At 33.6% G+C, this 12973-nt stretch overlaps 1 protein-coding gene across 4 annotated transcripts in view; it reads left to right on the top strand.

Moving 5' to 3' along the window:
* Window positions 1–4298: 4298 nt before the first annotated feature.
* LOC116018877 (phospholipid-transporting ATPase 2) overlaps window positions 4299–12973 on the top strand; it is a 32671-nt gene continuing 23996 nt past the window's right edge. The window contains exons 1-7 of one of the 4 annotated variants that reach the window (XM_031258899.1): window positions 4299–4604; window positions 4701–4860; window positions 8051–8235; window positions 8557–8770; window positions 9911–10027; window positions 11599–11691; window positions 11801–11975. In XM_031258899.1, the coding sequence (XP_031114759.1) occupies window positions 8108–8235; window positions 8557–8770; window positions 9911–10027; window positions 11599–11691; window positions 11801–11975 (727 nt within the window). In that variant the 5' untranslated portion in view covers window positions 4299–4604; window positions 4701–4860; window positions 8051–8107. Of the gene's footprint in view, window positions 4605–4700; window positions 4861–8050; window positions 8236–8556; window positions 8771–9910; window positions 10028–11531; window positions 11692–11800; window positions 11976–12973 lie in introns of those variants that run through there. The other 3 variants (XM_031258896.1, XM_031258897.1, XM_031258898.1) reach the window with 3 other exon arrangements.

The raw sequence follows: 12973 nt of genomic DNA, 5'->3' as shown, positions 1-12973 counted from the left end.
TTGGAGATCATTTTACCAGATTCTTTTGTGGTGCATTTTGCACTCAATACCCTTCCTCAAGAGTATAGCCCATTTAAGATTTCCTACAATACACATAAAGTGAATTGGTCTATCAATGAATTGATAACCATGTGTACTCAAGAGGAAACAAGGCGAAGACTGAGTTTGGGAAAGTGCTTTTATGGCCACAACAAGGTCTAAGGGAAAATCTGGAAAGAAGGGTTCCACCAAAGCAGCTAAGGGCAAATTAACCCCAAAAGCTGACATAAAGAAGATACAAAAGTGTTTCTTCTGTAAAAAGAAGGGACACATGAAAAAAGATTGTATCAAATATAAGAAGTGGATATCCTAGAAAGGTAATGTTCCCTCTTCTTTTGTATGTTTCGAATCTAATATGTTAGAAGTTAATACTTATTCTTGGTGGGTTGAATCTGGTGCAGCAATCCACATTGCAAACTCTTTGCAGGACATGACAAACCTGAGAAAGCCGACGGGAACTGAGTGTAGCATCTTCTCTGGAAACAAGATTGCGTCACCAGTGGAATCTGTCGGAGTTTGCAATTTAGTTTTGGATAGTGGTTTTGTTTTGACGTTAGAAAAGACACTTTATGTTCCTAGCTTCTCAAGGAACTTAATTTCAGTTTATAGACTTGTATCCTTCGGATTCAGTTTTGAATTTAATACCAATAATTTCAAGTTATTTCGGAATTCTACTTGTGTTGGTACTGATACATTGTCTGATAGTCTCTTTCATCTTAACTTAAAGAATGATTCAGTTTACAATTATTTACACGTCCAAAATGGCACCAAACGGTGCAGTATTAACGATAATTCCTCAATGTTATAGCATCGGAGATTATGTCATATCTCCCTAGAGCGCATTAAAAGGTTGGTAAAGGATGGAGTACTATCTACTCTAGACAACACTGACTTTGAGACTTGCATTGACTGCATCAAGGGTAAGCAGACAAACAAGTCAAAGAAATGTGCTAATAGAAGTTCAACGTTGTTGGAAATTATTCATACTGACATATGTTGTCCTGACATGACGGTGTCTGGTCAGAAATATTTCATCACTTTCATTGATGACTTCTCACGATTCTCCTATGTGTATTTACTTAATCATAAACTTGAAGCATTGGATGCCTTTAAATTGTTTAAAGCTGAAGTTGAAAACCAATGCAACAAGAAAATACAGATAGTTAAATCTGATAGAGGTGGTGAATATTATGGTAGATATACTGAAAATGGACAATCACCTGGTCCGTTTGCTAAGTTTCTTCAAGAACATGGGATTGTTGCCCAATATACCATGCCTGGTTCTCCAGACCAAAATGGTGTAGCTGAAAGAAGAAACAGGACCCTTCTGGATATGGTGCGGAGTATGCTTAGCAACTCTAAGCTTCCAAAGTCGTTGTGGGCTGAAGCACTTAAGACGGCAACGTATATATTAAACCGTGTTCCAACCAAGGCTGTCCCTAAGACACCATTTGAGTTATTCAAAGGTTGGAAATCGAGTTTGCAACATATGCGTGTTTGGGTATGCCCGTCTGAGGTGAGGATTTATAACCCACACGAAAAGAAACTTGACCCAATGACCATTAGTGCTTTCTTTATTGGATATGCACAATCGTCTAAGGGTTATGGGTTTTATTGTCCATCTCATACTACCAGGATAGTGGAATCAAGAAATGCTAAGTTTCTTGAAGATGACTTAATCAATGGGAGTGATCGATTTAAGGACTTAGTCCCTTCATTTGATCATATGGACTCTCAGCCTTCTACGTCATCTAGTGGTGTTGTACTTATCCGCAGTGCTCTTCCAGTTCCGCCTGCAGCTATACGACCCACTATTGAGATTCCACAAGCTATTGAGGCTCAGCCTTTGGAAGAACCAGTTCAGGACTTATAGCAACCCCCTGAATTGGATTTTGAACCAATGGTTGAACAAAATCAGGATTTACAGCAAGATCCTGAACCGATGCAGACTGAGCCAATTCAAGAACTGCTCCCAGTTCCTGAAGAGGTTGTTGCCCCACAGCCTGTGCAAGGTGGTGGAGATCCAACTTTAAGACGGTCTACACGAGTAAGGCGATCATCACTTCCTAGTTATTATGTTTCGTACTACAATAATCTGACATAGGAGCCAAAAACGATCTTGAAACATTTTCTCAAGCAACAAATTGTGCATAGTCTGACTTATGGCTTGAAGCCATGAAGGATGGGATGAATTCCATGAAGAGCAATGGGGTTTGGGATCTTGTTGAGTTGTCTAATGGGGCTAAGGCCATTGGCTGTAAATGAGTTTTTAAGACCAAAAGAAACTCATTAGGCAACATTGAGAGATACAATGCCAAACTTGTTGCAAAGGGATTTACACAAAAGGAAGGAATCGATTACAATGAGACATTTTCTCCTGTATCAAAGAAAGATTCATTTCGAGTCATACTGGCTTTAGTTGCACATTTTAATCTTGAGTTGCAACAAATGGATGTGAAAACTGCTTTCCTTAATGGTGATCTAGAAGAGAAGGTTTATATGAAACAACTTGAAGGTTTCTCTTCTAGGGGTGGTGAGAATTTAGTCTGTAAGCTTAAGAAACCCATATACGGTTTAAAACAAGCTTCCCGTCAATGGATATCAAATTCGATGTGGTAATTTCTTCATTTGGTTTTGTTGAAAATCCCTTAGATCCTTGTATATACCAGAAGGTGAGTGGGAGTCGAATATGTTTCAATACAAGATTATATAGGAGATGTTCATGCATATATAATTAAATGTTGAATTCGTTTATTTAAATCGGCAATTCAAAGTATATGAATGCAAGATAATATATGAGAGATTGATTATAATTGTCACTAAAATAAATGTTTGCAATTTTGTGTCAAAATACTTAGTCTAAAAATGATAGTATAAATAAATACTACTTTTGGTAATAAAAATTTATACATTTTAAATTATATTAATAAAGAAATACGATTTACCTTTAAAGTGAGCAATTGTGATGTAGTCCAAAAAATATTACGGGAGTAGTCTTTCGCTTCAATTTACTTGGCTATTTGAATGCCTTTTTGTCAACAAATCCTCCCTAAGTAGTTAATATGATTGGTTTCAATTTTTTTTTAATATTTTTCAGAATACTTGTTAAATAAATATATAACATTATTTTGTATTATAACATTGATACAAAATATTTAATTACAATATAGTGTAAAAAGAAAATAATGAATAATATACTGAATATAATTTATTAATGAATTTGATAGGTAATGAATTTTTGCATTGTAGAAAATAAAGACAATATAAGTAATGAAATTATATCTCTTTTTAATTTTTTTGATAATGAATAATTTTTATTGTATAAAATAAAGACCATATAACTAATGAAATTATATCTCTTTTTTAATTTTTTGATAATGAATAATGAATAATTTTTATTATAGAAAATAAAAACAATATAACTAATTAAATTATATCTCTTTTTAATTTTTTTTAATAATGAATATTTTTTTGAATAAAGGCATTGTAAACATATAAATTAAAGAAATGCATAATTTTTTTTTTGAGTACTACTAACTCTATTACAATGCAGTATCTGTTCATAACTACTTTCTCAACCTATTGAAGCACAAGAGTTAGTATTGACTCCACTCTAGACCACAAGGTCCTTGGCAATTGAATGGGTACTTAATTTCAATAATATACTCTAACATATTCTTAGTATATGTTTAATAATTATATCAAGTTTGATTAGGATGAGATTCGAACCTAAAACCTTTCTTATAAAAATTAATGAGTAAGTTAAAAGTTAATGAAATATTCGGTTACTAAAGTTAAAAGTTAAGGGAATGTGAAGTTATTTAAGGGAAGAAAATAATATAATAAAGCGTAAAGAAGGAAACGCATAAAACATTACTAAAATCAAAATAATATAAACCATTCGTTTAAATAAATAATAACACCAACATTTTTTTTTCTCGTTAGTATCCTAACATTATTGGCTCTTATTAAAATTGTTTATAGATTGTAGATGTAGATCCTAACACTCTTATTAAAATTGTAGATATTTGTTTACAAAACCAATATACCCATTTAAGGTGAAATTAATTCTAAATAAAAATATAACGGATTCTGAGGGTAAAACATTTTCCAGTCAGGCGTCAGCACTCAGCAGCTTGTGATTTCTGAGGGTGGTCTGGTAATTTCGTCCACCACTAGCTGTAAACAGAAAAGTAAAAGAAAAAAAAAGAACAAAAAAAAAAAGAAAAAAGAAAAAAGAAGACGTCAAAAACCTAATACTAATTCTTTTTCAATGTGTCTGATGTTGAGATCTTAAGTCATTGAAGGGGATTTGAAGCAGTCAGCAGATCACCGGAGGAGGAAGCGCGGCGGAAGCGGGAGGCGGCGACCGGCGAAGGCAGAGGCGGCGAAGGCGGACTCGGGGCGAGGTTTGAGGCGCAGAGACAAGGCGGCAGGAGACAAGGCGGCGACCGGCGATCTGCCGATCTGGAGGAGGTCCGCGTTGCTGGAGTTCTAGCTTTCCAATTTCCAGTTTGGCAGTGAGGAAGAAGAAGCGAAGAAACGGGAGGAGGAAGAATCAAAGGGTAAAATAGTCCTACCATCCCACTTTTTGTTCCCAACTAACACGGAAAATAAAATACCACCTCTCACCTCCGATTTTGTTTTCCTGTGAAATGCAGAACTCTAGTTCCATTGGAATATAAGTTCCAATCAACCAAACATGGGAAAAGTGCAATTTCTTTGATTTGAAGGAACCCACTTCCACTGGAAAAACACTTCCAGCGAACCAAACATGCCCTTAGAGAAGAAGCGCTGAAACTGTACCTATACTATACGGAGGTATGAAATCTCATACAGATACCCATGCTGTGTATATGAATAAGTTTTTGTTTTTGTTTTTGTTTTTCGGAGTAATATTATTATTTTTGGGCCCAAAATACTTAATTGTTAGATTAGAGATTAATTTTAGTGTGTATATTTATATAATTGCATCATTCTTTCTTTACGCAATAGTTCAAGCTTAATTAATGTCGATTTAATTTGTCTGGGGAGATTTGAAACTTGAGGGTTGCGGTGAGTTACTCAATAAGCAGAGAAGACCCTGGATATTTTAAGTGTATGTAATCATATAACCACAAGTATTTCAAGGTCCACTTGACTCTTTGGTGAGATTTGTGGGTAATTGTGTTATGCATTCCAAGCTCTAGCTAAGTCCATTTTAGTTACCCGACCATTGCAGTTAGGAAATTGGAATTGTAATCCGTTCTTAAAGATAAGAAACCTAATTTCTAAATACTTGGAGAGTTCGAGAAATGGACTGAGTTGTTTCTGCAGTTTGATACTTTGATTGGTGGGGTTGTAAGTGATTTTAGATGTTAGGTGAGATATGGGGATAAATTATAATCCATTCTTTGAGATAGTAAATGCAATCTTTCAGTACTTTTAATTTCCAGCTTCTTGCAATTACCAATGATTAATTATAAAGTTATAATGCACTCCCTTTTCAGTAGAAGTTATCAAGGCGTCGCCTTGTCTAGGTGACGCCTAGGCGTCCAGTCGGTTGGGACCGAACGCCTAATGTGCTTGCCTCGCCTAAGTGCATAATACAACCCCAAAACTCCACAAAACATACATGGGTAGAATCTACACACTAAAGCGAGTCTACCGGTGTAATTTCTAGTCGGAGAAGTCGCCGGAATCTTCCTCACGCGCCGGCGCGTGGAGTCAGAGTGGCGGCGCGTGGAGGAGCATGGTGGCTCCGATGGCGGAGCAGTTCGAGCTCCGGCATCGTCCTCTTGTTCCGAGCAAAGCCCATTCCTCTTTGTAGAAACATTATGGAGCAAAGTAGGAGCAAAATAAGGATGTTTGCATTAGTAGCGTAGTGCTAATAGTGGGAGTAGTATTTCCAGGAAAAGAGTTACTTTTTGTCTCAATTCCTATGTATATATATGTGTAATCAGTGTGTAGTGATAATACATAGAATTATAGAAATATAAAAAAGCTTTCAATTTCACTCTTCTCAAGGCTACAACTTCCTAGAGGAGAGTAAATGGGGCTGCTACAACTCCCTAAATAGAGTAAATATGGGTGCTACAACTTCCTAGAGTAGAGTAAATATGGCTGCCTATTTCCAACACACATCATGCCTAATTGCCTATTCACATCCTAATTATTTTGTATGGGAATATATATATATATATATATATATATATTACTCATCGGCTAGGCGTCGCCTAGGCGGCCGCCTAGTCGACTAGTCGACGGCATCTCGCCTAGAAAGTCCGCCTAGATAACTATGAACTAATAATTCTCATATTTTTGGAATAATTACACATTTTTGTTGCTATGTGTAAACCAATTACAGCTAGATTAAATGCGCTGTGTTATGCTAAAATGCTGATGGACTATAAGGGTAATCGGAGCTGTTGACATGTGTGCACTAATTACAGCTAGATGAAATGTGATGCCAGTTTTGCCAAATGTTGCAAAAATAGACTATTGCTTTTTCTCTGCTCCAAGCTTTTATTTTCACCTGATAAATGATTCGGATTGTATGATATGATTTTTGTACATGATTGAAACAAATGGAAGAATGTTGTAAGGTTGTCTTTTTCTTCTTTCCAAAAGTATCAATTTACAATAAGGATAAAAGTCTCACCTAATTGATGGAAACAGGGAAAAAATTAATAATATTTAGAAAAGGTGATACCGGGTTAATGACCTCCAAATATTTTAATTTTGTGTGGTGAGGGTGTGTAAGGTTTTGGATCCTTTAGTAGTTTATAAATGTTGGGAGTATTTCCTGAAGTAGTCATATAACATTTTTAATATGTGTTGCAAAAAATCAGTGATGTCTTGGGCTGCACTAAATCAGTGAAGGAACTTTTTTGGTGGATGGAGCATCTGCATGATGAAAACATAACCAGGGGTTTGTGGCAAACATCCCCCTTCTTCTGTCTGCTTTGGACCTTTGGTTACTTTGAAATTGTAAACTGATACATGATTGCATGGGCTTAATAAGTTGATTCCTAAACTATCCTGGTTGTAAATCTTTTCTAAATTTTCCAACTATCATGTAGGTGCTTTTCTCGGTTAGAATAACTACTCTTATGAGAAAGAAAGAAAGAAAATATACATTTGAAATACAAACGGCAGGGACCAAGGTTCTAGGTTTGGATAACAGTATAACTCCTGTTATGATTGAACCATGTGACCAACTACCATTTGGCTACTAGAGATTCAAACCTGATAATCTGATATGCAAATTGATTTTGGAAATTAGGCAATTTTGCTTCAATTTGCGAGTTTCTGAAATTTTCCCTACTTTGGGTGCAAATTAGGCTACCTCAAACTCAGCTTTAACCAACTTAATTAGCTAAGGCCTCATTGGCTTCTAGTTGTTCTATTTGGATTCTTAGAATCACTAAAATCCACAATACAATATTGATCTTGAGTTGTTGACCAATTCATCATAGTTCTTTATCTCCTTGCTTGTTTTCTGCTGAGGTGAGTTTTTGAAATACTTTATTTTTTAAAAATATATATTTGTGTCTGTGTGCGTGCTGTGTGTGTGTGTGTATATATATATGAAGTGAATATTATTATTAGAAGAATATTTCTTCTTGCTATTTGTCCCTTTCACCCAAAAGTGAATGAAACAATTTGACAGGGTAAGCGGATAAGGGGCAAAATCTAATAAGTTTTAACTTGTTGGAACAGTTTGAATATTCAGAATACATGTACAAGTTGTTAATACACAAAAATATAACAGTGGGAATATTTGGAAAGGTATAATTTAGGTGAAAAACATCATATGAATTAGTAATTTCACTAACAGATTGAAATTCTTGGATCCTAATCTCTACCATTTACAGAAATCATCTTTCATATGGGAAAAATGAATGTGGAAAACTGAAAACCATTTCTTTATTATGGGTGCAGGGACTATTTTACTCTTTCAGTCTTTCTTTTTATCATTTACACTTCTTGTTGATCATCTTCATTATCTTATCAGCTTGACTTGTTGCAGGTGTCCACTGTTTGACTTCTTTTGTTATTGCTGGATCCAAATGACATTAGTAGATGAATGATGAAGCGTTTCGTTTATATTAATGATGATGATCTATCACAAAATATTTTTTGTGACAACCGCATATCTAATCGAAAATATACCTTATGGAATTTTCTTCCAAAGAACTTGTGGGAACAATTCAGGTAAATATGGCTTGTCTCTCACCATTTCTCTTGGAGTTCACAACTCCCTCAGCTGTATTATATCATTTAGTTCCCTTTTCTGTACTTGTAAATATCTTAAAGTGAGAGTTGGAATACGTGATCATTATTTAGAAGCCATCATGTATTTTTAGTATTTGTAATATCCTTTGTATTTTATAACATCTTTTATGTTCATATTTTTAGTTGCTATAGTAGGCATTATAGATAAATATTTGGAACCCTAACCTTATTATTGCGTGGGCTCATTCATTCTACATTCTAAATTCTCTTTCTAATAGTGAGTGTTGTTTCCTTTTCCAGTCGGTTTATGAACCAATACTTTTTGTTGATTGCTTGCCTTCAACTGTGGTCACTCATTACACCAGTAAATCCAGCTAGCACATGGGGTCCCCTTATTTTTATATTTGCAGTCTCAGCAACAAAAGAGGCATGGGATGATTACAATAGATCCCTCTCAGACAAGAAAGCAAATGAGAAGGAAGTTTGGGTTGTACGGCAAGGCATTAGAAAACATGTACGAGTAAATGTTTCATATCATCTATTCCTTCCTGCTTTTGTCATTTTCATCTTTCTCACATCTCTCATAATTGTTGAAATATAGCTTTCCAGTCATTTTTATTTTAAAATATGTATCTGGTAATTCCATATAGAGCTATTAGAGCATCCTTATCAATGGAGTTTTTTTGCGGTTTTTTAGGAGTTTTTGTAAGTGTGATTAGGAAAGAAAAAATAAGTGGAGAAAAAAAAATTAAAACAAATCAAATTAAAAAAAAATAAAAAAATAAAACTGAACTGGTCAGGCGCGCCTGACGGCTGGGCGCGTGCATTGTTTCGCGCACAGCATCAAAGTAAAAAAAAAAAATTTGTCAGAATTTACTGTAGAATGATCCTTCATTTGCAGGAGGTATCCTCCCCCTCTTTCTCCTCTCCTCTCTCTGCCTACATGGCTAATTTCCTGACATGATCTCCTTGAATATGTGTTGATGTAGTTGCTCTTATCTCAATCAAAGAAGTTTTTTGACAAACAGTTGTTTCCTTGTAATGGGAATAGTGCTATAGTCTTCCTTTTTGATCTACTGTTTCATATTTTATGTTTCTCCCCCTGCCAGATCATGTATCTCTTCTCAAACTTTTTGTTTCTATTTTCTGTATCAGTAAAAATGAAATGATACATGGATTATCCTACTAATAAAGAATGATGATCAATTGTCCTTTTACCTAAATCAGTACTGATTACTATAGCAGCGATCTAAATTCATAATAGATACAGTAATTTATGAAACTACAATCTTAAGTTTTATCTTAATATAGCAGTAGAGATGATAGCTTAGTCAATGATACTGTCTCCTTGTACATTGCTATGTTTCAAGCATTGTCTTGAGTCTCTTGATATTTATTTGGTATTGGATGGTAGTCTTGGCACTTATGATTATGATGCTTCTATTTTGATAAAATTGACTTTCAATTGATTTCCGAATCTTTGGAGTTTGATCATTGTTCACTTACAAGTTGCTTGCTAAGCTCATGTTATACTTGTACTTTGTTCTTTATAGAATTTTTTTTAATTGTTTCTTTAATATATATTCTTTACCTTTCATCTTGTTGTATCTTTCTGATGTTGAATTTCCATTTTCTGATTTATTGTGCATTGTAGATTCAAGCTCAAGACATTCATGTTGGGAACATAGTGTGGCTTCGCGAGAATGATGAAGTCCCTTGTGATCTTATCTTAATTGGTACTTCTGATCCACAGGGTCTGTGTTATGTGGAGGTAAAAATTATCGTAATTTATTACATATATGATGTTTTATTACGTGGAACTTATCTTGGGCAAAACATTCTCTTTAGTCTTTACTACTACTTCTATTCCAGTTGCATTTGCTTAACAACTTATACATAAAAAAAAAAAAAAGAAGGGATAAGGGTCAACTAGGCCCTTGAACTTTCATGTAAAATGAAATTAGGCCATTTAACTACCAAAACTTCAAATAGGCCCTCAAATTGGAAAAGATGTGCAATTAAACCCATTTTACCTGGTATTGTAGGTAACCATCAAGTAATAGTTTGTGGATGGCAGTTGGCACTTCATATTTTTTTTTAATCATTGATTTGGACACCAAATAATGTAATTTTATTACTAATTTGGATACCAAATCATATTTTAATTTTATAATTATTATTATTCGTCCAAAAGCTAACATAAAAAAATTTAAATTTAAAAATAAAAATTACCCCTTACAGTTTTTCTTATTAAATTTTTTATTAGTAATCATATTAATTAAAATGAAAAGTAAATTAAAAAAAACATTAATGGCTTACAAAAGGGAATTTTAATTTCCTTCTACGTTGAATTTGGGCGAAGGAAGCATTCTTCGTCCAAATTTGACAAGGTGTATTTTTAAAAATTAATTTCTTATTCTTATTTATAGCAGCTCTGTATGAATAATAATTATAATTATAATTATAATTATAATTATAAAAATAGAATTTGTATAAATTCAGAAATAAATATAATGATTTGTTGTCCAAATCAGTCAAAAAAAAAAATGAAGTCGCATTCACGTAAACTATTACTTTATAGTTTGATGGCTGAATTGCATTTTTCGTGAAAGTTCAAGGGCTTATTTGACCCTTATCCCGAAATAAAATAAGTAATACTCTTTCTAAAGATTTTAAATGTTCTGTCTATTGAGATGCTGCCGTTTGCAAAATTATTAAACTTGATTTACTTTGCTAGCAGCAATACTTGTGTACTTGCATTGTTAAACTGATTTGGGATGGTTTATTATTAATTATTATTATTTTTAAATAAATTGGGAAATTAAATGAATGCCCTGTTTTGATGAGGACTACTTGCAATATGTCATGGCACAGAAATTCATTTTCAGAATCTTCCAAACCAGCTTATTTGAGCCTGCCTTCTTGAATGTAATAGTATATTATAACAAAATTTAAAGTAGTGGCTACTTTGTAATTTTCTAATGTCTTATGAAATTGTGATTTCAAAGAAAATCTTAATGCTCTAGTTCCTCTATATTTTGCATCATGGATGGCATTTCTGCAGTCGACACTGAAAAGATTGGGAACTTAAATTTGAGAAATCTCCATTGGAATGGTGATCTTCCCAAGTGTTGACCATAACTCCATGTACATTGTCCAAAAGAAAACGCCCAACTCTTCTCTTAAAATCCTTGTGTAAAACAGACTGCATAAGATTTCCTAGACTGTCTGTAAAGTCATATCTAAAGTATGGCTCCAATGTTGTACTACAACAGACTCCATTTGGAAGTTCTTCCTGCAATGCCTTCCTACGGAGCCTTAATAACTCCACGTGCTTTGCAGACATCTGCCCTTGATGGTGAAACTGATCTGAAGACAAGGGCAGTAGCTCCTGCTTGTATGGGTATTGATTCTGAGTTATTGCACAAAATCAAGGTAAGTTAGTTATACTCTTAATTTTTCGGAAGGTATTCATTAATGTTTGAGAAGCTCAGCCACTGTTGATATATGTATTTAGTTACCTATTTGCACTTTTCTTTTGTAGGGTGTGATTGAGTGCCCCAATCCTGATAAAGATATTAGAAGATTTGATGCAAATATGAGACTGTTTCCTCCATTTCTTGATAATGATGTGTGCCCCTTGACCATAAAAAATACAATACTTCAGTCATGCTACTTGAGGAACACAGAGTGGGCTTGTGGAGTTGCAGTTTATACAGGCACGTTTCAGTTTCAGAGTTTATAAGTTATTGCTATAATGCTATGCTAAACTGTTAATAATAAGACGTCCACACTGACATCAAATGAAAGTAGGACAATTCTTAAATAGGGGTGTAAGCAAGTCAAACTAGTCGCGAGCTACTTGGGTTTGACTTGATGAATGTTCGAATTTGATTCGGTCACTATTGAGCTAAGCTTGAGCTCGGGTAGTTAGAGTAACAAGTTGGGCGAATTCAAGCTTCTTAATACTTGGCTCAAGTAGCTTCCGAGTCTAATTGAGCTTTTTATGTTTTATGTATAAAATAAATATAATATTATAAATTTAGTCTGATGGTATTCGATCTAGACTTTTAAAGTCTATTAGTATTTGATTCGGGCTTTTAAAGAGTCTTTAAAACTTTTAAAGAGTTTTTAAAAGTCTACTAGTATTCAAAAACTTATAAACTTTAGACTTTTAGTTGAAATCCAACCCTCCAACCCCAAACTTCTCAACTTTCTCTATAGACTTTTTCCCCTTGCTTGAATCAGACAACTTTCCAAAATTTAGGATACATTTCATAACTTTCATAAAATACTCATATATTTTGATTTTATTTTTTTTAATGTTCATATATACTTGTAAAAAAAATCATTGTTTATTTTTGCTATGAACAACCTGTTTGTAGCAATTTTGTGCTAGGAACATGCTGCTGTTTGTAGCAAAAATTCGTTGCTGCAAACAACAGCTTGTTCGTAATATAAAAAATTATGTTGCTAACGCCTAACAGGCTATTGTTTGTAGCAAAATAAATAAAATTTATAATGAAATTAGGTTAAATTACTTTTAATAATTGTGGTTAGGCTAGGTTAGGTTAAATTAAATTGTTTTTCAAATTTTTTGCACTTAAATTATTTTTATACAAATATATATATATACATACATACATATATATATATATATATATATATAAATATATATATATATATATATATATATATATATATATATATATATATA

This window comes from Ipomoea triloba, chromosome 5 (assembly GCF_003576645.1).
Source record: "Ipomoea triloba cultivar NCNSP0323 chromosome 5, ASM357664v1".
NCBI classification, from domain to species: domain Eukaryota; kingdom Viridiplantae; phylum Streptophyta; class Magnoliopsida; order Solanales; family Convolvulaceae; genus Ipomoea; species Ipomoea triloba.
The sequence above is the reverse complement of the archived record's forward strand: the minus strand, read 5'-3'. Positions and strand labels throughout refer to the sequence as shown.